General features: G+C 34.9%; 1 protein-coding gene across 3 annotated transcripts in view; it reads left to right on the top strand.

Annotated features, from left to right (window-relative positions):
• The window catches only part of ERICH1 (glutamate rich 1), a 114,514-nt gene that overhangs the window by 33,927 nt on the left and 52,745 nt on the right, over positions 1–27,842 (top strand). For all 3 annotated transcript variants that reach the window (XM_007476215.3, XM_056813394.1, XM_056813395.1), the window contains one exon: positions 21,634–21,768. In XM_007476215.3, coding sequence (XP_007476277.2) covers positions 21,634–21,768 — 135 coding nt within the window. The remainder of the gene's footprint in view (positions 1–21,633; positions 21,769–27,842) is intronic.

Genomic DNA, 27,842 nt, shown 5'->3' with positions numbered 1-27,842 from the left:
TTGAAAGTAAGAACAAAACTGAATTCAGAAAATAATACAAGAAAATTGTCCAGAACTTCTGAATACAGAAAGCAAAGCACAAATGAAAAGATTCCACAAATTATCTTGGGAATTGTGGGGAGAGGGAAGATGAAGGTAAAGGGAACATATACTTCAAACTTTAAGAAATCTAGTAGATAAATTTAAAAATTTCAGTGACAAACAGCCAAGAGAAAGACCTTCAAATATGAAGAAAGGAAATTTGAATGACAAAAAACCCTTCTTTGACTGCTTAAAAACTGCTGATAGAAATGAAATAATATGTATTGAAAAGAGAAAGGGCTCAAGATACCACACAAAATAATATACCCTGCAAATCTGAGCCTAATTATCAGTGAAAAAATAGATGAAATTTCAATAAAAAAGAAGCAATTGAGACATTCTTTTTTTTAAAAAAATTAAAAGGTAAATACATACAACTTTGAAGAAAAAAAAAGAATGTCATCAAATAAGTTATCCTATTTCTAAAGATTGATTTTTTAAAGGCATAGAAAGATTGACCAGTGCGGTTAAAGATTTTTTTGTTGTCCTTGGTTTTTTTTTAATACAAAAGACAATAAAGTAGAATTTAAGACATCTGAGAATTAGATGCAGAAAGGATAGTTACCCAATTGACTAACCCCTATGCTACCCCTATAGGCAAATCATTTTGTTTTATGGGACAAAATTACAAAGTAAGAGGGTACAGAAATGGGAAGAGGAATGGTTGAGGATAGAGGGGAATGTATAATGTACACTAATCAGATTCACAATTTAAAGATGTAGAGATGATGATCCCCATAGTCTCTCCTCAGGAAGAGGAAGCCACAAGGCAATAGTAGATGTACCAGAAATGTGAATTTGAAACAAAGAATGAAGTGGGAGGGCTCAACGAAACAGATCTCTCTGACAGTCTGTCAAGAAGAGGTAAATATTTCTTCCATGGGAGATAAGTACTTTAAAATGGGTCTAATCTGAGGAGGGGTGGGAGAAGTGAGGCAGCAGGAATGGAATTAGTGCTTAGGTTGACCAAGTCTTTTGAGACATTCTTCTTTCAAAATTCTTCTTCAAGGGAAGAGAAATTGGAACTTCTGGGAGCACCAACATCTGTAAAGGTGGGAGGATATGGCCCCTGAAATAAGATTGTATGGCAACTAGAAAGAAGAGTAATTGTGGGGAAATTAAGAATAGATTTATGCAGCATGATTTTGGATATAGGGTAATTTCTATAATGGGTCAATACTTATATCATTATTGCTTTCCTCATAAATTCTGAAAAGGAGACATACCAAAGAAAAGAGGTCATGAAGCATGATCTACAATGGTAAAGACAAAAAAACTGGATAAAAGGGGAATGTCAGGGTTATGACAATATAATAAAAATATCAATACTACCAAATTTACTAAAATGTAATTATTAAGTTTACCATTTAATACCTTACCAACCAAATTATGAAGTTAATACTTTGCATGGCTCAGTGAAATAATAACAGAATTAATCTGGAGAAAAAAATTAGAATGTCAAGAAAAATAATGAAAGGGATAGAATGAAAGATGAACAGCACATCTAGACCTGAAAATACATTATAAAGCTGTAGTCATCAATATCATTAGATACTGTTAAAAAAATAAAGAAATAGATCTATGGAATAGGCCAGACAAGGGAGAATCAAAAACAATGGAACTCAATAACCAATGTTCAGTAAAGTCAAAAGCATAAATTATTTAGCAAAGAACTCCCTGTTTGGTTGCTTTTAATTTTTTTTAATTCTGGGAAAACTTGAAAGCAATCTGGCAGAAATTAGACTTAGACCAACACTTTAGGCATATTCCACAATAAATCCAAAATAGATATTTGACTTTAAAAATCATACCATATAAAATTAGAAGAAAAGCAGATCATATACATTTTGAAGCTATAGGTGAAATAGAACATAACTTTTATTATTTGAAATTGAAAGGCAGATTCTGCACAAATAAAACTGCAACAAGGATGAAAAGAGAATGGTTGGGGGAAAGTATGTGATATTTCTGAGATAAAAGCTTGGTATACAAGATAACATAGACAACTAACAGAAATATGTCTTACTCTAAATGATGCCACTTGGAATTTTCTTAGTAATGATACTGTAGTGGTTTGCTGTTTCCTTCTCCATCTCATTTTACACATGAAGAACAGAGGCAGACAGGGATAAGTGCCTTGCCCAGGGTCACACAACTAGCAATTAGCTCAGGCTAGATTTGAACTCTGATAGCTGCCCTGTCACTAACTAGTTGTCCCACATTCTCCAATACATTCATGCAAAATAATAAGAGCAAATATTGCTCAAAAGATTGCAAACTATTAGCAATAATGTGAAAGAATGCTCTAAAGCACTAATAAGAGAAATGAAAATCAAACTCTTGATTTTTCACCTCTCAACCAGAAAATCTGCAAAGATGACAAAAGATTAGAATAGTCAATATTTGAGGAAGTAAGGGAAGAGCAGTGTATTATTATACTGTTGGTAGAACTGTGAATTAGTATAACCATTTTAGAAAATAATTTGGAATTATGCAAAGTAACTAAAATATCCATAACCTTTGGGCCAAAGATTACACTCAAGGAATTACTTGCCAGAGATATCCATCAAGGAGGGATTAATTGATAACAAGAAAATTGTATTTATTATAGCAACACCTTTTATGGTGGCAGAGAAATGGAAAGAAAGTAATAACAATCGGAGAATGACAACAAATTGTGGCACATGAATTAATTAAATGTTATTTTGCTATAAAAATGATGAATATAATATAGAGAAACATGGAAAGATTTATACAATCTGCTACAGTTAAGTAAGCATACTGAAGAAATCAATATATACAGTGACTATAATATAAATGTAAAAAAATGATTACCCTGAAACCACAAAACAATGAACAATGAATGTTGCAAAATGGTAGAAAGAAGCATAACACCAGAGAAGACATAAAAAGATCACCCTCCTCCTCCAGCCTATGTTCCTTTAGTCTACCTATGGTAGCATATATATTCTAGACTTTTCAATATATTTGTTCATTTTTATAGATATATTTCAATCCCTCTTTTTCTTTTTCCTTTACCTCTTTAAAAATATATTAATAGTTTAATAGGGATGGCTCTCTAATAGGGGGATACTGAGACATTCTAGTAATGCAGACAGCCCAAAGTTTTAGTAAACCTTAATGAGGTGGCAAGGGAAAGGGAAAGGAACTCAAACTAGGTGCTTCAGAAGCTTTAATTCTATGAAGAACTCTTAAGAAATTAAAGAAGGACTAAGTAAATATAGGCCATTAATCAGAATAAAAGTCCAAATTAGACAGAAAGGGAAGAAAATTGATAAAGAGAATAAGGTAAAGAAATCCCTTCTTAGGTAAAGGTACAGAAAAGGGGGGGGGGCTAACAAAAATAAAAGACGTTGGGATGAGAGTAAGGATCTTGAACTAACAATTTAGAAGGAAAAGGAAGAGAAAGAATTGGGTAAATAATAGAAAGGGGAGAAAAGAAAGTAAAATTCCAAAACTAGAAAATGGTTTAAAAACAAGTGAAGGGTTTCAGAAAGAAAGCCTGTGGGAATAAAGTTGTATCAAAATAGATTAAGAAGAATGGCAGATTAGATAAGAAAAATAAAAACCTACAACCTGTCACTAACAAGAAACACATCTAAAAAACAAAGCCTTATATAGGTTCAAAATGAGAAACTGAAACAAAATTTTTCCATATATCAGGTGAACCTAAAATATCAGTAATTTTAATCCTGCTCTCAGAGCAAAAATGTAAAAATCATAACTTATTAAAATAAATTTTAAAATAAAGAATTAAAAATTGAAATAAATAATTAAAGTGAAATAAAGTAAAACTAATTAAAATAAAGATTACATTACACTTGGAGGAATCTTAAATAATGCATTAATATCAGTATCAGATATATGCTCCAAATGACATAACATCTAAATTCACAAAAGAAAAACTAACCGAATTGCCCCCCAAAAGTCAATAACACAGAGTAGAAAATGTTGATGTACCTCTAGTAGAATTAGATAAATCTAATATAAGGGAAAAATATAGATTATACTAAAGCTAAAGCTTAAATACTTTCATCACATAATGAAAAGAGAAGACTTGCTGGAAAAAAACCCTAATGTTGGGAGAGATTGAAGGCACAAGGAGAAGATAGATACATAGCCTTATGGAAGCAAAAAACATGAGCTTAGACAGACTTTAGGAGATAGTAGAGGACAGAAGGACCTGGCATGCTATGGACCATAGGGTCACAAAGAATCAGACACAACTAAATGAATGAACAAGAAGCTTTGGTAGGGAGGGATGGAATAGATGCACATTTCTGCTAAAAGTTCCAATTCTTATAGGGTTCAGTGGCCAGTAGGTTTACAGGAGCTAATTGACTGAAAGTGACCCTGTTGGGGTAGGTAGGTGACTGAAAGTCAGGACTAAATATGGGAGGGCCTGGATTCAAATTTTATCTCAGGCCCTTCCTAGATGTGTCACCCTGGGCAAATCATTTAACCCCTATTGCCTAGCCTTTGCCACTCTTCTGACTTGTAACCAATTGATTCCAAGGTGGAAGGTGAGTGTTTTTAAACTATGACCTTAATTAAAGAACAATGCAATGTAGATAGAGAATAATGCAGGAAGTTAGATTTATCTAACTCTATATATAATCACTTCAGGGAGACAGCAAACAAAAGACATTTAAATGGAGCCTTAATAATAATCAAATCTTAAATACTGAGTGAAAAAACAACAAATTAGAGAAATAATTATGTGAAAGGCATCAAGATGCAGATCATAAACATTTGCTTATGAAATTGAAAAGGTTTTGCATGAACAAATGAATGCATCAAGGATAAGAAGCAAAAAGATCATCAGGAAAAGGATTGTATTAATTATATCTGTGAAGAGTTCAAACATAGGGACAACTAATAGAAATATATAAAAGATCAACAGTAGCTAGAACATATAAACAAATTTCTCAAATGAAGAATTGTAATCTGTTACCTGCCATATGAAAGTGTTCCAAATTAGTAGTAATGAGAGAAAAAGAACTAAGAACAACCCTGAAGTTTCATTCCATAGTTTCATAACGTAAAATTGACAAAGATGACAAAAGATGGGAATAGTCAGTGATGGAAGAATTGTACAGGAAGATAAGCAAATTCATTGTAGATGGAGCTATGAATCTATATGACCTTTTAAAAAATCAATTTGAAATTACACAAATAAAGTGACTAAATTAGCCACAGATTTTGACCTAGAGATTCCACTGCTATATATAAACCCCAAGAATATCATTGATAAAAAAGGAAAACTCCATGTACACATGCTACAAAATACAGCATTTTTTGTGGTAGTAATGAGTAAAATTGGGAAATCACTAAACAAAATATATATGTACATATAATAGAATATTGAAATATAACTGTGCTGCAAGAAATGAACAAAATGAATAGAGAGAAACATGGAAAGATTCCTGTGAACTGTTGCAAAGCAAAGAGAGCCAGGACAACAGTGTACCCCAAACTTCAACATTGTCCTTGGAAAGAACCACCACAAAACGTTCAAAACTGAATTCTATGATACAAAGATCAAATTTGGCCCCAATTAAGATATATAAGATAATGCCTCCCTCTATTTCTATTAAGAAATAATGGTCCACATATGTAAGATACCATGCACACTTAGATTTTCTTCAATGTGTTTAATTTTTTGTTTCTGTCGTTCTTCTATTCCTCTTTTTTTAATTCTTTTTTTTTTTTGAATAAGAGGTGGATTCCTTGAGAGAGAAGAGTAAAAAAGATAGAGGAATAAATGTAGGCCATGTAAAAACAAAGATTTCCCTAAGAACCTATTTTAGAAAAAACACAAAGAATGTAAGAACTTAATGTTGGTTCTTTAAAAACGAGTTAGAAAGCTTCAGGAAAAGAAAAAAGGATTTCATCACTTGCTCCTTCCCTGTATGAGTCTGTTAGTTTGTCTTTATCTCTGTCTCTTTCTATTGGTGTCTCCCTGCTTTTTCTATATCTCTTTCTTTCTCTCCTTTGTCCCTTTTTTAGCTAATTGCTATAGTGTCGACTTCAGATTTATATATCTATGTCTATTATCGATTGTCTAATACTGATTATTTTTGACAGTCACTTTTATTTTTATTTTAATGGTGTAATAGTTAAAGGAATTGTGAGGGTTGAAGAGGTACAGGGAATGGAGGGGTTGAAGGGATAAAGGGAATATGGATGCTGGTGAGGTAAAAGGGGAGATACCTCCTGCTGAGAGACTGTGAAAAATGGGGTTTCTGAAAAATGGGCCAAAACTATGATATCCTGAGGAGATGTCTTCTCTATTGGTTGATGTTGAAGATACCCCAGATTAGGTAAGCAGACCTTCCTGAGGGACAAGCTTCCCCTCAGACCAAGGTCACCTGGCAAGGGTCCAATAAGGACCATTCATGGTTGAATGGTTGTCCTTAGGTTCTGCTCCCTGAAATGCAGTCCTCCTCTTATCTGACTATAAGTTATTTAACTCAAGATGACTTTAATAACAAGTTTGGATTGGGAAAGTGTCAGGGTAGAGGAAAGAGGGATTACCCTATACTTTTCCTCAGATTGGGTTTGAATCTCTCTCAGCTTTTGAGCTGAGGCCAAGCCTCACAGGCTGATGGAGGGTTTCTTTTATTCCTGTCTATGTTAATCTATGCTAGCTTTCTTAAGTTCAAAGTCGTTAGCAGTAGACAGCAAGAGGAAGAAAAGGTTCTGCCTTTCAGAGCTGATTGGGTCTGTGTCTTTGAGCTAAGGCCCTAAAGATCGGCCTTACAGTTCAAACCACTCCCCTTAAATCCTTTTGTTCGATAACATGATCACAGGAATCCAGGTAGAGCACATAGTTGGGAAAAATCCAGAAATAGAGGTACTTATATCCAGAGACAGGAAGAGAGCATGCCAGGGCCAGGAAAGAGTGTCCTTGAGAGCAACTGTCACTCTCCAAGTCTCCCCTTCCCCACCAACTGTCATCGTTGTCAATATCTTCTCTACAACATTCCAACTGTTGTCTCCTTCGCCTCATGGCAGAAAAGCCCAAAGCTTGATTCAGTTTTCCTTTCCACAATGGTGATCTCTGTTATTCTAGTAGTAAACATAAATCTTATTTAAGTAGAATTTTTACTTTGAGAGATTCCCTGTTATTTACAGGATAAAGTATAATATAGTCCCTAGCCTGGTATTTTAATTAGTGGAAATTTGTTTCATACTATGGAGAAGATCCCAGTCTAGTCAATAAACATTTATTAGGCACCTACTTTGTACCAGTACTGCATTAAGCACTGGAGATACCAAAGAAAGGGAAAAGACAATTAGACCCTACCTTCAAGGAACTTTGATTCTAGTGGGGAAGACAACACACAAAAAGAAGCTCAAAACTGGGGAAGGAAAGAGAGAAGGCACTTTTTAGGTACGTTCAGTTAGGAGAAGGATTCCTAGAAGCACAGAGTACTGTTAAGGTATAAATTCCAGGCTGACGTGATCTTTCAGGGAAGAGGTTCCTAGGTCATGATGGAACAGTCTAGAAAAGTATTTGAGTGGAAAATGAAGAATAAATAAGCATTTGATGTTCTTCCATTATTTCGGTCATGTCTGCCACTTTGCAACCCTATTTGGGTTTTTCTTGGGAAAAATAATGGTTTGTCATTTCCTTCTCTGGTTCATTTTGCAGATTAGGAAACCGAGGCAACCAGGTTTAAATGACTTGCTCAGGGTCATATATCTAATAAGTATGTGAGACTAGTTTTGAGTTAAGAGGAGGGGTCCTCCTGACTCCAGGCCTAGCATTCCGTTCATTGCACTACCTAGCTTTTCTTTCAATTAAATGATTAAGGGTTTACTTGAAAACGACCAGTTTAGTAATTTTCCATTTATTTCTTTTCAACATTAAACCATGTTCTTCATTTAGGATTTTATATTTGTATGTTTATATTTTGTGTTTATGTTTTTAATTATATATTGTATTTATATGTATTGTGTAATATATATAATGTGGGTATATACACATATTCATATATATATATTTATATACATATACACATAGGCTTTGAAAGAAAGACATTATGGTAATAATTATCTGTTCTTGAATTCTACAAATTAAAATATCTACTATTTAGGTATTTTCTCCATAAATATCAGTGTATTAATTTATCAATAATGCTTATATAATAATAATAATTGTTCCACTGCCTTTCTTAAACTAACAAATGAAAAACTCCTATACTACAAGTGTAGATTTTGAAATGTCCTTGAAGATTTAACAGATAAGTTGTAATGGAACTGGAATATAACAGAAAATAACTTTTGCTTCAATCACCTGGATATAACATTGATTTATTAAAATTTAAGATTATTTTAATAAATGATACAATGGCATATACTCATAATCTCTAAATTCTGGGGAATGAAAAGCTTTCAAAATATAAAGATCTAGTGGAAAAAATGAGTGCCATATGGGAACAGATGTGTTCCTGTCTTCCCCATCATCCTCTCTGCCTCTGAAGCTATTTCAAAGATTCTTTCAATGAGTCTTTAAAGATGAGATTATATCCAATACATTTATTCATTTAGAGAAAGAGGCCACTTTTTTCTACCTGCATAGCAGGCTCTGCAGAACATTAAACATAAAAGAACAATAATGCAGTAAGTTATCTCAAGAACATTTCTATCTGAACTCCACTGACCTAATTTGAAAAGGATAACAAGATATTAGTAATTCATTTATATAGCATTTTAAAGGTTGCAAAGTATTTTATGTACTTTTTCTCATTAGTTACACTCTTCTCTACCAAATAAGGTAACTGATGAGATACAAAGATATTAAAATGGGATGCAGAGATGTTAAATAACTTACCTGGTCATTTGGATTTTAAGTGTCTTAAGAGAAATTCAAGCCCAACTCTTCCAGGGCTGTGGTTCACCACTTTATCCATTTTGCCATGCTGCCTTCTTAATATTGCCATGTTCTCATTATAAATTTTAAATTATGTAATTACCATTTTAGCTTGGATTTCTAATCCCAGACCTTTTAGGAAAGTTGTCTTTCTCAGAGAGCCAAAATAGTTGATCCTGTGAGTGGTGTTCCTAAGAACCAGTCAGTACAAATTAATTAGTAAAAAGACTAGCACCTAAATATTTGATAGGAAATAGAGCTAAATATTTCGTTAAACTTGCTAGCTAGCTGGACAAGAAAAACTATTGATGTGAGAAAGAAAAAGTAAAGGTTTTTTACATAAATCAGTAATATTATGTTTCTTTCTGTTTTCATTCTGCTTTGTTGTGAGGCCAGGGAGAGAAGGGAAATACCGCAGGACATTGGAATTGATAAGAAAAGGAACACCCTTTAATAAGCTCTTTAACAACCAAAGCCGAATGAATAAAACATTTGCCATTTTATTTTAAAAAATCAAAGGTGAATTCAGGGGAAAACCTATATATAAGATCTTTTGATACCAAATTGCTCTGGTGGCCCTATGTTTATACACAGTCTATATCCCAGAAATAAACTTTTGACTGTTTAAAAATTGAGGATACATTAATTCAGCTTTAGTTAGCAGTGATTTATAATTATTTAGGAAGAAGTGAAGAAAAAATATATCTTTAAATTTAAATTCCTTTAAACTTATTCTATTTTGATATTTTTAATGTCAACATTAAGTAATGCTTCTGCTTTCTTTTTTAACTAATTGTTATATTCTTAATACCCCAAAAGCATAATTGATTGGATGAGAAAATGTTTATTTTATATTTTAGAGCCTATTCTAGCCTGAGGAAATTATCTGCCTATCCTTCTCATAGATGCAAGACATTCTAATATATGAAGTGCTGAACAAAAGATTCCAAATTAGCATTAATATGTTCATTGTACCTATAAGCATGCTTTTAGGGTTCAGAATCTAACCTAATAAAATGAGAAGGTAAATTTAAAATTCAGGTCATAAAGCAACTTTGACATCTTTGTTCCATATATAAGCTCTTGACCACCTGTACAGGGGATAATTTCTCATAATTGAGTTATAAGGAGCAGTTATAGAATGAGTCAGATTCTTTCCCTCTCTTTGCGGTTCTCCTACCCCTTAAACTACAAAAGCTCAAAGATCTAAAGTAAATCTAGGAGCAAAGATAATAAGCCAGTCACTTAACAATACTACATAAAGTGCTGACTCTGGGTTAGGCCTTACGCTAAAAAAAAAAGTTAGTAATACCTAAAAAAGGGCAAAAAACATAGTCCTCATCCTCAGAGAACTAATATTCTTTTGGGAGAAATAACATACAAATAACAATGTACTTCCATGTCACATACTGAGAAAATCAAATTGATTACATTTTTAAATCAATATTCTATACCAACCAATACCATCTTCATCTTGTAAAACTGCTTAAATCACATTTTAATGTCTGAACTAAATTTAGAATTTCAATTTTCCTGTAAATCAATTCAAGGAAGTCTGTCCTTCAAATTAGACTGGTTTGTTATCTACATACCACTAACTAGCTTTGTGGGTAGACTGCCTTAATCAGAATTTATTAGTGAAAAGTTGTTGCTAATGCTGCATTCCTATTTCCAGACAATCATATTGTCCCCCACTTCTACAAGACTTCAGATTTTCTACACACTTATATTGTTTTCCCTATATATGACACTGTTGATTTCTATTTTTGGATGCTTTTTTGTCTATAAAAATATCTGTCAACTCTTATTCAGGTTCTTAGCTTGTTGAGGAGACTGAAATCTTATTTATTGGAAAATTTGAATTTGTCTAATAAATTGATCATGCTTGAAGCTTTATACCTCTGTTTACTTTAATTTCAATTGTGACAGTTCAGTGTAAAAAAAGTGTAATCCCTGAGGGAAGACATTAGTAGGGGAGGCTAAGGAGAGGAACACACTGGGAAAGGAAGGGAAGGAGATCATTCCAGGAATGAGGGGTAGCCAGTGGAAATGCATGAAGTCAGGAGAGTGACTTTACATGAGAGGGTATAATGGGTAAGAAGACTGGAAAGGTAGGAAGGGGCCACATTGCAAAGAGTTCTGAATGTTAAATAGCATTTTATATTTGATGCTGGGGGTAATAGGGAACCATTAGAGTTTATGACAGAGGTGGGGATTGGGAGGAGTGGTATCATATGGTGGGGCCTGTGCTTTAGGCAAACTTCTTTGTCAGCTATTATGGGAATTTTAGGAGAGGGGAAAGGGTTTATACACAAGGGGAAAATCACATTTAAATAACTTGAGTTTATTAACAGAGAAGGGGAAGATGTTGGGAAAGGAATATGGGTAAGAGTACATCTGACTTTTTACCCACTATATTTGATTATCTAAACTTACATTGTCTAATTATCTTAACTAAAGACTATTAAGAATAAGTCCCACAGTAAACCCAGAATCTTACACACACACACACACACACACACACACACACACACACACACACACAGAGTCAGTGGTTGGTCAGGTATTAGGAATCCAAGTTGTGATGTCCTCAGATGATCCCAGCAAGGTAGAGGTATTTTCCCCATCCACCAGGAAGACTGGAGATTTTCCTCTCACCCTCAGCCAGTTGATCCTCAAAGGCCAGTTACTTGATAGGTGGTTTGTTCATGGAGTCTCAGCTACATACCTCCTTCTTCACTTTCAGTTCCAGACTGAGTCCATTGGAAAACTGCTCCTTTGAACTCTGATCCAGCCAGCTCATGAAAGATTCTAAGTCTTAAGAACTGTCAATCATTCTTGCAACTTCTACCTTCCCTTGCTACACAGCTCAATGGAAGTTGGGAGAGACATAAAACAGAGTGTGATATGGAAATCACTTTGAAAGACTGATATATATTAATTTAAGGTCGCCAAGGAATTCAGCTATGTAATTCCTAAATGAAAACTCAAGTCAGCTGTCAACCTTTTTTATGTTGTTTTAATTACAAACAGGAGGAAGAAAATTTTAGAGGGAGAGAGAGAGAGAAAGGGAAAAGGGAGAGAAGGAAATAGGGCTTAAATACCCACTCTGCTTAGGCTGAGCCAAAGGTCCAAAGCCCTGGATAGCCAAGGCAAAGAAAAGAGATCAGTCCCTATCACTCACGTGACCAAAATGGAGAAACAGTCTGTGGGCTCCTCCACTCCAAGCACCAGGCTCCCTCTCCCTCCACCTGGCAGTCCCCAGAACTCCTGAGCTGTCCTCTACCTCACTTCCTGTCTCTCACATGTGCCAGTGGTGGCTCTAGCTTGACGTAGGACCGCCCAGAGGTCTGTCCCTTTTGCACATGTCTGGTGAAGGCCATGTTCTCAAATAATTAAATCTTGAGTTTTGCTGCAGCCCTTCCTGATCTTGTTACCCTGAGTAGGGTGGAGATTGTAGTTTCCAAGACCTGATTCTGTTATTCCAAGTATCTCTATTGTTATTGATCAGGAAATAGCTAAATCCCATCTTCTAAAGAATGGTCTGAATAGGGTTGAGTAGTTTTGAAATTCACAAGGAAGACCAACCAGGTTCCACTGAAATACTCTACCTTCAGTTGAGAGCCTGCATCATTGCTGGGGTAGTAATTATAAGAGGGAAGAGAAGGAGTTGTGTAGGAGAAATGCTGTGAAGGTAGAATTAACAAGATGATAATAGTTGGGTGATGTGGGTTGGGTGTGAATGATTAGGGTAGGGTGTCACCAGGGTTGTGAATCTGCTTGACTTGGAGAGTGTTTGTGTCTTTGACAATAATAGAAAAGATAGGAATGGGAAAAATTGGGGGAGGGAGGGATAAACAGAGTTCTGTCTTAGATATATTATTTTTTGGGTTAATAGAAAATACCCTACTTCCCTGCCAGTCACTATTCTAGAATCCTTGCAAAGTTTAGAAAGAAAGAAAAAAGAAACAAACAAACAAACACTTATCAAAGAAAAAATTTTTTTTCAAAAGGGAGAAACTGAGCAACCATATTTAATTTGTTGCTGTCCTAACTGATTTCTTTGGAGACTTCTTTCACTTTTGAAAAATATTGTTACATCAATCCTCGTGTGTGTGTGTGTGTGTGTGTGTGTGTGTGTGTGTGTGTGTGTGTGTGTGTGTGTGTGTTTTGGTTTGCTTTTCTCTCCTGAAAGCAGTATCAGATACAGCTGAGTGTTCTGTTGGCCTCTGGGAAGCAGTTTTCTTGCAATATAGGAAATGTTCAATTCCTCAGAACTGAGTAATACTTATAAATCATTGCATAAAAGTAATTTGTATATTTATTTGTGGTTATTAAAGTAAAAATATTTAGTTACTATATAAAGCAATGCTAAGTGATATTTTAAAGTCCATTTCTAAAAAAGTAAAAAAATTCCAAATAACTCAAATACAGGAATAATTTTTTAGGCATATATCAACATCATCTGATAACCAGAGCAGTTAATTGTCATATTCATATCTTGTTTTACTATTTTATAAAGAATTAGAACACAGAAGCATATTTAATCCTAAAACTTAGGTCACTCATAATTTGAAGTGTTGCTATCAAAAACTGAGTCACATGAAGATGAGATTGCAGGTGATTAACTTATCCAGGAAGGGGGATGATATTTCCTGGAGTTGAAACCATATACAGCTGTTAGGGGCATGCATTTCATCTCAGACATGTATTTCATCACCATGCCCTTACCTAAAGACTTCCCAGCTTAGTAGAACTTGCCAGAGCCTATGTTCTAAGGTCATACTCTTCATGAGCCTGGAGTTGCATATACATGAAGCATGACAATAGTATTTTAATGGGAGAAGAGCAAATATGAATATTGCCTCAGTCAATAGATAGATCTGTAGATGATCTAGACAGGCATGTATGTGTATATACACATACATAATACATATATTTATATGCCAATGCTTTTCTAAAATACTCAAGTGAGTATTATAAGGATGATAGTAGAAAAATAAATATTGTTTTATTAGTTATGGGATAAGAAGTAAAGTCGCTTAAGAAAGAACTGGAGTTTGAAGCAGAGCTGAGAGAGCATGTTAATTTCAAATGTGACAGTTATAGCTATTTTTCTTTGTCAATTACTCTCTCTGGCAGTTGGGCGTTGGTCTCTGGCAGTTGGCAGAGACTCTCAGGACTGGAGGAGGTAACATCTTTGCCCCTCTCTCTGAGGGAAAGATCTGAAGGAGCTCAGTGTTTTCCCTTTCCAACTTGGGAAACACTATTGAATATCTTTTGTGGTTTTATAGATTGTTAACTCTGAGAAGACCAAAGAAAAACCTGGTATTAACAGACTCAGAGTCCTAAGTGGATTCTTGTTGAGATTCAATGAGCTAGCCTTTGCTATTTTATAATTTGAAGGCAAAATTAAGAATTATAAGGATAATAGCGGTAGTTTTTATTTAGATAGTATAAATTTGGGTTAGTCAGATCAGGGAGGATTAGTGTAGACTGTGAAACACAGGAGAAGTGGTTCCTTGTGGAATCAGGGAGTTTTTTTTTTTGTTGGTGGATTTTGAATCCCTTAGAATTAGAAATCCTTTATTTATCCTTATATATTTCAATAAATATTTTACATTTTTATGATATCATAAGAGTCTCTTTAGCATCCTTGCACCTGCCCCTGAAGGGCAGTTCACTTTACTTCATCACTGAGGATACTTTTGATTACCTCTACCAAAAGTATCTGGGACTTCTGGGTAAGCATGGCTGCAGAGTAGACATGGCTGGCTTCCTCTCCTCAGACCCAACGACACAGACGACCTCAAAAGACCCCCCCCAAAAAAAAACAAAAACAACCATTGTCATAAGAACGGAGAGACCCCACACTAAGGTGCAGAACTGAAGGTAGGAGGGACTCTGGCATTTCCACAATATAAGGAATGAAAAGCTGACCCACCCTCCCCCCCACCCACCATGCCGATGGAGCCAGAGTTTAAGTCAGCACTGGCCAGAATCAACAAGTGAGGGAGGGGCACCCCAGAACTGAACAACGGGTAGCCCCAGGTCTGGGGACCTGAGTAAGAACACTAAGGACCCCCTCCTGTGAGTAGTAAAACCCAAAACCCCGGCAGCCAGGCAAGGGGAACTCAGATTGAGGGCACCCAGAACTAGTGCACTATAATCAACAAGTGCGTGAAGGGATCCCCTGAAGTGAGCAAGAGGCACTCACAGGTCTTGGGAGTTAAATAAAAACACCAAAGACCCACACCTGAGAGCAGTAACACCCAAAACGCCGGCAGGCAGGTGAGGACAGACCCTGGGCTTCCCTGGGAAGACAGCGCAGCTGCAGAGAACGGAGAATTTGCCTGGGGCTAAATCCTCTATAATTAGAGCCATACACTGAGAACCAGCCCTCCTCACTCAGATTTCTGACTGGAAAGGGGAGAGAAAAAAACCATAGAGATAGCAAACAGTGCACAGGAGCAACAGCCTCCAAATACCAAGAAAAGCAAGAAGAAGGGGGTGACTTAGGACACATTTTATTGAGTGAAAATACAAAATAGAAGAGGAAACACAAACATGCTCCAAAACCTGCCAAAAGAAATGGAAATTCTCCACAAGCTCTGGAAGAATTTAAATCGGAAATTGTCAAAAAGATGGAAGCTTTCTAGCAGGAAAAATGGGAAATAATGCAAAAGGAACTCAGCAATCTGAGGGACCAAAATATGAAAATGCAGAAACAGCTTGAAGCCTCAAAAAACAGGTCAGTACAAACTGAAAAGGAAAACCAGTCTTTAAAGGTCAGAATCAAGCAACTGGAAGACAATGATCTTACAAAAGAGCAAGAATTAATAAAGCAAAGTCAAAAGACTAAGGAATTAGAAGATAACATAAAATATCTCACTGACAAGGTGACAGACCTGGAAAACAGAGGAAGGAGAGACAATCTGAGAATCATTGGCCTACCAGAAAAGCCAGAATTAAACAATAATCTTGACAATACAAGATATCAAAGAAAACTGCCCAGAGATTCTAGAACAAGGGGACAAAATATGCATTGAAAGAGTTCACAGAACACCCTCTACACTAAATCACCAAAAGACAACTCCCGGGAATGTAATTGCCAAATTCCAAAGCTTCCAAGCAAAAGAAAAAATCTTACAAGAAGCGAGAAAAAGAAAATTTAGATATATAGGAATACCAATCAGGGTCACATAGGACCTACCAATTTTCACTCTGAATGACCGTAAGGTATGGAACATGATATTTAGAAAGGCAAGAGAGCTGGATCTTCAACCAAGAATTAGCTATCCATCAAAACTGACTATATACTTCCAGGGGAAAGTATGGGCACTCAACAAAATACAAGATTTCCAAGTATTCGTAAAGAAAAGACCAGAGCTCTGTGGAAAATTTGACATCCAAACACAAAGAGCAAGAGAAACATGAAAAGGTAAATATGAAGGAAAGGGAAAAGGAGAAAAATGTTATCTTTTGCTTTTATTCAAACTATCTTCTATAAGGACTACATTTATATCAAATTATATATATTAATATGTGGGGAAAATGTAATGTGTAACTCTCAAAAATTGTATGCATCATTAGAGTAGTAAGAAGAATTATGCATAGGGAAAGTTTGGGGCATCAAGACGACATGGAGAAAGTTGGGGGGAGAAAGAAAAAGGGAAGGGGGAATCGTTGATGGTACTAAGATATACTCCAAGAAAAAGAAAGGAGAAAAAAAAACTAAATAGAATAATCTTTCTCACACAAAGATACACATTGGAAGGGGAGGGGAAGAATTCCCCTTTAAGAAGGAGAGGGAGAGGAAGAGAGTTTTTACTTAAACCTTACTCTCAGTGAAATCAACTCTGAGAGGAAAGAGCATCTAGATCCATTGGGATCTTGAATTCTAATTTATCCAACAGGGTAAGGGAGAAGGGAAAACCAAGGGAGTAGGGGGAGAGTGAACACAAAAAGGGAGGGAAGGAGAAAGGGGAGGGGAAGGGAACACAAAGGGAGGGGCTAGAAAGGGAAGCATATCAAGGGAGGGACTAGGGGGACAGATTTAAAGTAAATCACTGGTTTAAAAGGTTATAGCTAAAGGAGAAAGGTCAGAATTAGGGGAGGATATCAAAATGCCAGGGAATCCACAAGTGACAATCATAACTTTGAACGTGAATGGGATGAACTCACCCATAAAACGTAGACGAATAGCAGAATGTATTAGAATCCAAAACCCTACAATATGTTGTCTTCAAGAAACACACATGAGGCGGGTAGACACTCACAAGGTCAGAATTAAATGGTGGAGTATGAGCTTTTGGGCCTCAACTGATAGAAAAAAGGCAGGAGTTGCAATCATGATATCTGACAAAGCCAAAGCACAAATAGACCTAATTAAAAGGGATAGGGAAGGTTAATATGTGTTGTTAAAAGGGACTATAGACAATGAGGAAATATCACTAATAAACATGTATGCACCAAATGGTATAGCAACCAAATTTCTAATTGAGAAACTAGGAGAATTGAAGGAGGAAATAGACAGTAAAACCTTATTAGTGGGAGATCTGAACCAATCACTATCAAATTTAGATAAATCAAATAAATAAATAAGAAAGAGGTAAAAGAAGTGAATGAAATCTTAGAAAAATTAGAGTTAATAGACATATGGAGAAAAATACATCAGGACAAAAAGGAATACACCTTCTTCTCAGCACCACATGGCACATTCACAAAGATTGACCATACACTAGGTCACAGAAACATGGCATACAAATACAGAAAAGCAGAAATAATAAATGCAGCCTTTTCAGATCATAAGGCAATAAAAATAATGATCAGTAAGGGTACATGGAGAGCCAAATAAAAAATTAATTGGAAATTAAATAATATGATACTCCAAAATCGGTTAGTTAGAGAACAATCATAGAAACAATTAATAATTTCGTTGAGGAAAATGACAATGGTGAAACATCCTTTCAAAGCTTATTGGATACAGCCAAAGCAGTACTCAGAGGAAAATTCATATCCCTGAGTGCATACATTAACAAATTAGGGAGGGCAGAGATCAGTGAATTGGAAATGCAAATCAAAAAACTTGAAAGAGAACAAATTAAAAAACCCCAGAAGAAAACCAAACTAGAGATTCTAAAAACTAAGGGAGAAATTAATAAAATCGAAAGTGATAGAACTATTGAACTAATAAATAAGACTAGAAGCTGGTACCTTGAGAAAACAAACAAAATAGACAAAGTACTGGTCAATCTAATTTAAAAAAGGAGAGAAGAAAAGCAAATTAACAGTATCATAGATGAAAAGGGACCATTCCTCCAATGAAGAGGAAATTAAGGCAATCATTAAAAACTTCTTTGCCCAATTATATGGCAATAAATATGCCAATCTAGGCTATATGGGTGAATACTTACAAAAATACAAATTGCCTAGACTAACAGAAGAAGAAATAGAATTCTTAAATAATCCCATATCAGAAAAAGAAATGCAACAGGTCAACAAAGAACTCCCTAAGAGAAAGTCCCCAAGGCCAGATGGATTCACAAGTGATTTCTATCAAATATTCAAAGAACAGCTAATCCCAATACTATACAAACTATTTGATATAATAAGTAAAGAGGAAGTTCTACCAAAATCCTTTTATGACACAAACATGGTACTGATTCCAAAGCCAGGCAGGTAAAAAATGGAGAAAGAAAATTATAGACCAATCTCCCTAATGAATATAAATGCAAAAATCTTAAATAGGATAGTAGCAAAAAGACTCCAGCAAGTGATAAGGAGGGTCATTCACTATGATCAAGTAGGATTTATACCAGGAATGCAGGACTGGTTCAGTATTAAGAAAACCATCCATATACTTGACCATATCAACAAGCAAACCAACAAAAATCACATGATTATCTCAATAGACGCAGAAAAAGCCTTTGATAAAATACAACACTCCTTCTTATTAAAAACACTAGAAAGCATAGGAATAGAAGGGTTGTTCCTAAAAATAATAAACAGTATATATCTAAAGCCATCAGCAAACATCATCTACAATGGGGATAAACTAGATGCATTCCCAATAAGATCAGGAGTAAAACAAGGATGCCCATTATCACCTCTATTATTTAACATTGTACTAGAAACACTAGCAGTAGCAATTAGAGAAGAAAAAGAAATCGAAGGCATTAAAATAGGCAAGGAGGAGACCAAGTTATTGCTTTTTGCGGATGATATGATGATCTACGTAAAGAATCCTAGAGAATCAACCTAAAAGCTAGTCGAAATAATCAACAACTTTAGCAAAATTGCAGGATACAAAATAAACCCGCATAAGTCATCAGCATTTCTGTATATTTCCAACACAGCTCAGCATCAAGAATTAGAAAGAGAAATCCTATTCAAAATCACCTTAGACAAAATAAAATACTTAGGAATCTATCTCCGGAAACAAAGGAACTATATGAACACAACTACAAAACACTCTCCATACAACTAAAACTAGACCTGAGCAATTGGAAAAACATCAACTGCTCATGGGTAGGTCAAGCCAATACAATAAAAATGACCATCCTACCCAAATTTATTTATCTATTTAGTGCTAATACCTATTGAACTTCCAAAAAAATTTTTTTTTATTTAGAAAAAACCATAACAAAGTTCATTCGGAAGAATAAATGATCAAGAATATCCAGGGAAATAATGAAAATAAATACAAAGGAAGGTGGCCTTGTAGTCCCAGATGTCAAACTATTATAAAGCAATGTTCATCAAAACAGTTTGGTACTCTCTAAGAGACAGAAAGGAGGATCAATGGAATAGACTTGGGGTAAGTGACCTCAGAAAGACAGCCTATGACAAGCCGAATGATCCCAGCTTTTTGGACAAAAATCCACTATTTGATAAAAACTGCTGGGAAATTGGAAGACAGTGTGGGAGAGATTAGGTTTGGATCAACACCTCACACCCTACACCAAGATAAATTCAGAATGGGTGAATGACTTGAACATAAGGAAGGAAACTATAATCAAATTAGGTGAACACAGAATAGTATACATGTCAGACCTGTGGGAAGGGGAAGACTTTAAAACCAAGCAAGACATAGAAAGAGTCACAAAATGTAAAATAAATAATTTTGATTACATCAAATTAAAAAGTTTTTATACAAACCAAACCAATGTTACCAAAGTGAGAAGGGAAGCAACAAATTGGGATATAATCTTCATAACAAAAACCTCAGACAAAGGTCTAATTACTCAAATCTATAAAGAGCTAAATCAATTGTACAAAAAATCAAACCATTCTCCAATTGATAAATGAGCAGTTTTCAGCCAAAGAAGTCAAAACTATTAATAAGCACATGAAAAAGTGCTCTACATCTCTTATAATCAGAGAGATGCAAATCAAAACAACTCTGAGGTATCACCTCACACCTAGCAGATTGGCTAACATGGCAGCTATGGAAAGTAATGAATGCTGGAGGGGATGTGGCAAAGTAGGGACATTAATTCATTGCTGGTGGAGTTGTGAACTGATCCAACCATTCTGGAGGGCAATTTGGAACTATGCCCAAAGGGTGATAAAAGACTGTCTGCCCTTTGATCCAGCCATAACACTGCTGGGTTTGTACCCCAAAGAGATAATAAGGAAAAAAACTTGTACAAGAATATTCATAGCTGCGCTCTTTGTGGTGGCCAAAAATTGGAAAATGAGGGGATGCCCTTCAATTGGGGAATGGCTGAATAAATTGTGGTATATGTTGGTGATGGAATACTATTGTGCTAAAAGGAATAATAAAGTGGAGGAATTCCATGGAGACTGGAACAACCTCCAAGAAGTGATGCAAAGCGAAAAGAGCAGAACCAGGAAAACATTGTACACAGAGACTGAAACACTGTGGTACAATCGAAAGTAATGGACTTCTCCATTAGTGTCAATACAACGTCCCTGAATATTCTGCAGGGATCTAAAAGAAGAAACACTAGCCACAAGCAAAGGACACATCGTGTGAGTAAAAACACCGAGGAAAAGCAACTGCTTGACTACAGGAGTGGAGGGGACATGACTGAGGAGAGACTCTAAATGAACACCCTAATGCAAATACCAACAACATGTAAATGGGTTCGAATCAAGGACACATGTCATACCGTGTGTCAGCTATGGGAGGGGTAGGGGAGTGGGGGGGGGGAGAAAATTATCTTTGTTTCCAATGAATAATGTGTGAAAATGACCAAATAAAATAATGTTAAAAAAAAGTATCTGATTCAGTTTTAACCCTATATTGAACAGTTTTTCCATCTAAATATTTTATTTTATGTAGCTTACCATCATCATTTTTTTTACAGTATACATGTGAAAATGTCACATATTGTTATAATTTTATGTTATAGGTGGGATGTATATTTAAGAAGCTGTTGATTGATCTGCTTTTCTGGATATATAAATAGATGATTTGATCTCATCACAAAATGTTTGGATCATGAAATTCCTTAATTATAATACTTGTTAATTATTAAATTAGTGCCTTCAATGGCTTTAATTACAAAAGCCACTATAATGCTGATATATATGATATACTTTGCTCCATAATAATTTTTAGATGGAATAAACAACCAATTAGATTTATAACTTAAATTAAAAATAATCATATTTCTTTCTTATAGATGATGAAAATAAGAATCAACCCAGGAAAAAAGTGTACACAGTAAGCCTGCCACCTGATGGATATGTGCCATGTTCTCTAGAATTTACTGATAACAGAAAATCAGAAAAGTCTGATAGCCCTGATGACACAGAAGGTAAAGAGTTTAAAGAACTGGTCATTAAGAAACCTTTTTAAAGTTTAAAGTATACTAAATATTATTACATTAAAATTTTTATTAGATTTATTGCTTTGTCTATTTTGTTTTTTAAAGGATACTTAATATAAGGAAACTACCAAATAGAGATTTGTTTTTTCTCATTCTGAAGCACATATATTTAAATGTTAAGTTTTCATCTGTTCTTGATATTACCTGAAGGTTTCTAGTGCAGGCTACACTTATGTTTAGGCTAGTTTTGCCTATGTACAAGGCATCTGCTGAATTGATGGAAAAAATAAATCGTTATTTCAACAGCAGCAGTATAGGTTGTACTAATATGATTGTGTCCAAGAATTATTCAGAATATTCTAATATTATGAAATGGAAAGGCATTTGAGATGAGGCAGTTTGAATTTTCCTCTGAGATAATAAATGAATCTACTTGAGTCCACAATATAATTAGAGACTCACCTTTGTGTACCATTCTCAGTTTGCTCAGTAGTTAGAGCTTTAGACCAGGAGTCAGGAAAATCTGAGTTTATAGTTGGCCAGAATCACTAGCCATGTGGCCATGAGAATGTCACGTAATATCTGCATTTCTCTGCTTTTTTAATCTGTAAAATGAAGATAATAATAGCCCTTGTCTCCCAAGGTTCACAGAAGGATAAAATTAAATTTTTTATACATATTTGTAAACCTTAAAGTACTTTGTAAATGGTAGCTATTTATTATTACACATTTCGTAATAAAAAAATATAAAGCTTGTTTACATTATAAAAGTTTTATATATATTCAGTGCAAACATATACTACTTATTGTTATTTTCACTTCTATTTTCTGTAAATTATGGCTTAAGAACTTCCAGTATTCTGGGATAGTACAGACCATGTTTTCAATTCTAGTCCTTGTCCCATTAGAATTGGTATGTCTGTTGAGTTTGTTGTCCCAACATGGAACTACTCCAGGAACATGTCTAAATTTACCTTACATTTGGCTTTTATCTATGATTTTCCCAAATGTGTTATACTAGCTTTAATATAGTTAAGCAGGATTGCAATGGATATAGCCAGATTGGCCTTTATTTCACCCAAGAGAAAATCCAGATCATTAAAAAGGGTTTAAAGGAGCACATAAACAAATGCAAAAATTCAAGTAGACTGAATTTGTAATTGATATTAGATTAACCCTTTGATATTCCTTATGAGCCTTTTTTCAGTGTACTCTCAAGACTTATAGTATCACCTTGTTATTATTCCTACCTCCAAAACATGAATATATTTTTGGGATTACTAAAGGAATAGTCCTCTGCTCACTATACTTGCCCTAAGTTCCTCAGGGTGAGAGTTGGGAGTTTGGGGGAGGCAGTGTGCTAAGATCCAGTTCTTTTGCCACTGCCAGTCAGTCAAGTATTTAAGAGCCCGCTATGTGCCAGATACTATACTAATGACTGGAACACCCTCATCTGCGTGATATAATTTTAGATACTTAAATACAGGATCCTTGTTTGTAATCCTTGACCTCTTTTTAGGAAACATCTCCTTCTAAAAGGTCAGTTGCCAGTACTTTAAATATGGGGAACTCCTTTGCTTGGAGTTATCCATAGGACAGGCCATAAGATCTGAGATCCCTCCTCTCTAGCCAAGTTGGTATGCATATAGGTTTCTGCTGTGTGCTTCTGCAGGATGTGCCCCTGTACTCTGGTTGGCTGCATCATCTCTTGATCTGGGAAAACCCACTCTAACTAGGATCTTTTCTGTCAGGCCTAGTGAAACTGCATACAACTACCATGTTCTTTGCCCATGCTAACCATTTCTAGTTCATGGAGAAATGGGAATTGAGAACAGTCTTCTTCTTTCCACCTTTTCAGTATTTTTTAAAGAAAGACTCAATGGAAAAGACAAAGAAACAATATGAAAGAGCTTAAGCTGATTTGTTAGCTCAATCTGAAACTTTTACAAGTTTCTCTAAGTCTTACACCTACACTAATGCTGGCCTTTCCCAAACCAAAGAACTGTTAGGAAAAGGGAAACACCCAATAAAAGTCAAACAAACAATTAATATCAAAATTAGATTTTTTAAAAAGTGTTTTTTTAAACCTACTTTCCTCAGAAAGGAAATCTAATTCTAGATAATCTCCATAACTTGTGGCACTTTCCCATCAGGAATTTAAAGCTTGTATTAAATGACAACTCAACCTCTCACCCAACAGGTGAAAATCAATATATCTTTTTTCTCTAAAAAGAGAAAGAATACCCTGAATTACCAGGGCTTAAGACAATTCCCATTGGAATTAAAGTCCAAAAGAGCCCTAGATAAACTGTCCAAATGAATGCCAATATAGGTTATATAATCTAAATGAGTCTCCAAAGATATAGGACACCAAAAAAGGGATGAGAAATTTGAAGTTGATGAGAAGTGAACTTCTTACAGCAAAGATGAGTCTCCAGTATATATATAACTCATAGACTGCCCCTTCTCCCCTCTTCCCTCTCCAGATAGTCTCTGGAAAAGGGGGAAAAAAAAGTTGTGATTAGATGATGGCCATGTAATGTGGGGTGGCATTAACCCCTTGATGTCAGACTCATATGACTACTACTTTTGTTTCGATTTTATACTTTGCCTTCTGGCTTCTAACTTTTATTTTGATTCTTAGCTCTGTTGGCTCTTTAGCAGCTCTTAACATTCACCTCTGGCCTTATACTGATTACTAACATCTTTGTCATTAATCCTGGATATGACTTCTGCTATTTTCTGATATTATTTATCTATACCAATATATCTGGCCTCTAGCTCTTTATTAATCCATTTTTAAGAACCTCATATTTCCCTTTATGAGTAGTTTCCTTTGATAATTAATCTGTCTTAACTCATGTAATAAAAATATTAAACATTCTGTGGTTGGACTCTAGATAAGTGATCATTCAACAAATTCAAGCTTGGAATTCAGTTTCTTTGTTCATTGTATGTTAATTTTGATCTCCAACTGTTGCAATTTGTTTTTTTTACCTGTTTACTAATTCTGCTTCAGTACAGCTCTCATGAGATGGGACATCTTAAGGACATTTGAAGCAGTACAGCCTGAAAAAGATATTAATCATATATCTGTTTGCTCAGACTTCCCACATATATACTCTCAGAAATGAAAATGGCTCATTCAGAAAATTAGTTTAAAATGATATTCCATCAAGTTTGCCAGTAGAAGGGGCCAAACGGAAACCAAACCACTTAAAGGCAATCAAATAATACCCCCCCAAAAAAAGAGGTAAATGCAGAAGCAACTACTTACATAATGAAGTTAGTCTAATATAACCTTTGCTTCATGAAGCTATGCTAAACTCTTAGTGATCCCTGTTTCCTTTACTAGATATTTGCACATCATACCTTTAATAATACTTTCTAGAATGTTGCCTGAAAGCAAAAAAAGAAGCACAGTTTTCATAGTTAGGGATGCTTTTAGTTTGCAATTTAAGGAATTTCAGCTGCATTGATTTTGTTTGTTCCAAAGTATTTTCAATTTATGGAAACAAAGTTTTCTTTTTCATCTTCCATGATCATCTCTATCTCTCATTTGGTCAAGAATTCCTCCCTTTTTCATAGTTGAGAAAGGCATGTCCTTCCTTGCTCCTTTAACTTCTGTATGATAGGGTATTTTATGTCTTATGTATCTTAGAAGCTTATTGTTGTAGGTGGTATGTTATAGTACTCTTATAGAATATTTTCCAGATTACCCTGTAGTTTTTATCTACCACTTAGTCTTTACCCCAGAAATTAGGATCTCTGGGTTTTTCTAATAATATGTAATCACTTTTATCTGCTTCTGATTCTTATGTGTTTAATCAGTTCTGTTGATCAACTTTTCTATTTTTTTAACCAGTATCATATAATTTTGATTTTTAGAATACTTTGAGATCTAATAGTGCTGGGTCCCTTTCACTCGTACCACACCCCTTATTTTTGCAGTATTTTTTTTGAGATATTTAACCTTATGTTCCTCCAGATAAATTTTATTATTACTTTTCTTGATATATAAAGTAATCCTTTCACAATTTGAATGGTTTGGCAGTGAATAAGTGATTTAGAAAGTGTGATCATTTTTATTATTGATGGCATGGCCAATCCATGAGCAATAATTAATCTTTCTCTAATTATTTAGTTTTTCTTTTGTGTCTGTAAAGATTGTTTTATGGTTTTATTCATCTAGTTCCTGTAGATGTATCTTGATAAGTAGACTACCATACATTTCATATATTCTATAATCATTTTGAATGGAACTTCTCTGTATATCTCCTGAGTTTTTCCAATAATATATAGAATGCCTAATGATCTGGAGGAGCAGCTAAGTGGCACAGTGGATGGAGTACTGAGCTTGCAGTTAAGAAAACTCCTCTTCCCCGATTCAACTCTGGCCTTAGATATTTATCAGCAGTGTGACTGGGCAAGTCACTTTACTTAATCTGTAAAATAGGTTGGAGAATGTAATGGCAAACTACTCCAAGATTTTTGCCAAGGAAACTACAAATGAGGTGACAAAGAATTGGACATGACTGAAAAATGGCTAAATAACAACAAAAATGATTTGAAGGTGGGGTTGTTGGGATTTTTTTTGCTACTACTTTGGGGAATTTATAAATGTTTTAGCCAAATCTCCAGAATTCTTTAAGTAGAACCCTGGCACAAGAAATTGGAAACAGTACCCTTTCAAATCCAGGAGCAAAACCCAATTTTAATATAAGGTGAAATAATACTAAATAGACTAGGAAAAAATAAGCCAAAAAAAGAACTGTAAAGTGTTAAAATGGTAACAGGGAAGATCAAAGCACAAACTTAGAAGAGGAAAAAATTGACATAATAACAACCTGCAAAGTGTCAAAGGGAAAATTGTGCATTGGACTCAGGTCCAAAAAGATCTCCTGAAAGAACTCCAAAGGGTCTTTAACAATCAAATAAGAGAACTAGGAAAAAAAATGTGGAAAACATATGAGAGTAATTCAAGAGAATCAAGAAAAAAAAGTCAACAGTTTGGTAAAGAAAGCACCAAAAAATGAGGAAAATTAGGCAAAAATTTCCCGGAGGAACAATTCCTTAAAAATTAGAACTGGTCAAATAGAAAAGGGGGTTCAAATGCATACTGAACAAAAGAATTCCTGAAAAATTTGACTTGGGCAAATCGAAGCTAATGATAACACGAGACACCAAGAAACATAAAACAAAACCAAAAGAATAAGAAAAAAAAGGGGGGAAATGTGAAACATATCATTGGAAAAACAACTTACCTAGAGAGTACATCCAGGGGAGATCATTTAGGAATTATTGGATTACCTGAAAACCATGATCAAAAACAGCCTTGGCATCATAAGAAATCTTCCGTGATAATCCTGAACAAGAGAATAAAATGAAATTAAAAGAATCCAAAGACCGAACATTTCCTGAAAGAGATCTCAAAATGAAAACTCCCAGGAATATTATAGCCAAATTCCAGAGATCTAAGGTCAAGGAGAATACCACAAATAGCCAGAAAGAAACAATTCAAATATCATGGAGCCACTATCAGGATAACACAAGATTTACAGATTTTACATTAAAAGTTTGGAGGGCTTAGAATATAATATTCCAGAAGGCAAAGGATTACAACCAGGAATCACCTACCCAGCAAAACTAATTATAATCTTTTTTGTCGGGGTGGATGGGGAGGATTGATATTTAGTAAAATTAAAGACTCTCAGACATCCTAACAAAAAGATCAGAGCTGAACAGAAAATTTGGTTCTCAACTATGAGACTCAAGAGAAGCATAAAATCATAAACAGGAAAGAGAAAACATAAGGGAATGTATAAGGCTAAACTATTTATATTTCTATACAGAAAGATAATACTTGTAACTTTTTAGAATTTCATCAATACTGGAGGGCAATTTGGACTTATGCCTAAAGAACTTTAAAAGAATGCCTGCCCTTTGATCCCGCCATACTACTACTGGGTTTGTACCCTAAAGAGATAATAAGGAAAAAGACTTGTACAAAAATATTTATAGCCTCACTCTTTATGGTAGCAAAAAATGGAAAATGAGGGGGT

This window comes from Monodelphis domestica, chromosome 1, assembly GCF_027887165.1.
Source record: "Monodelphis domestica isolate mMonDom1 chromosome 1, mMonDom1.pri, whole genome shotgun sequence".
NCBI lineage: Eukaryota > Metazoa > Chordata > Mammalia > Didelphimorphia > Didelphidae > Monodelphis > Monodelphis domestica.
Note: the sequence above shows the minus strand (reverse complement) of the source record. Positions and strands in the feature narration are given on the sequence as shown.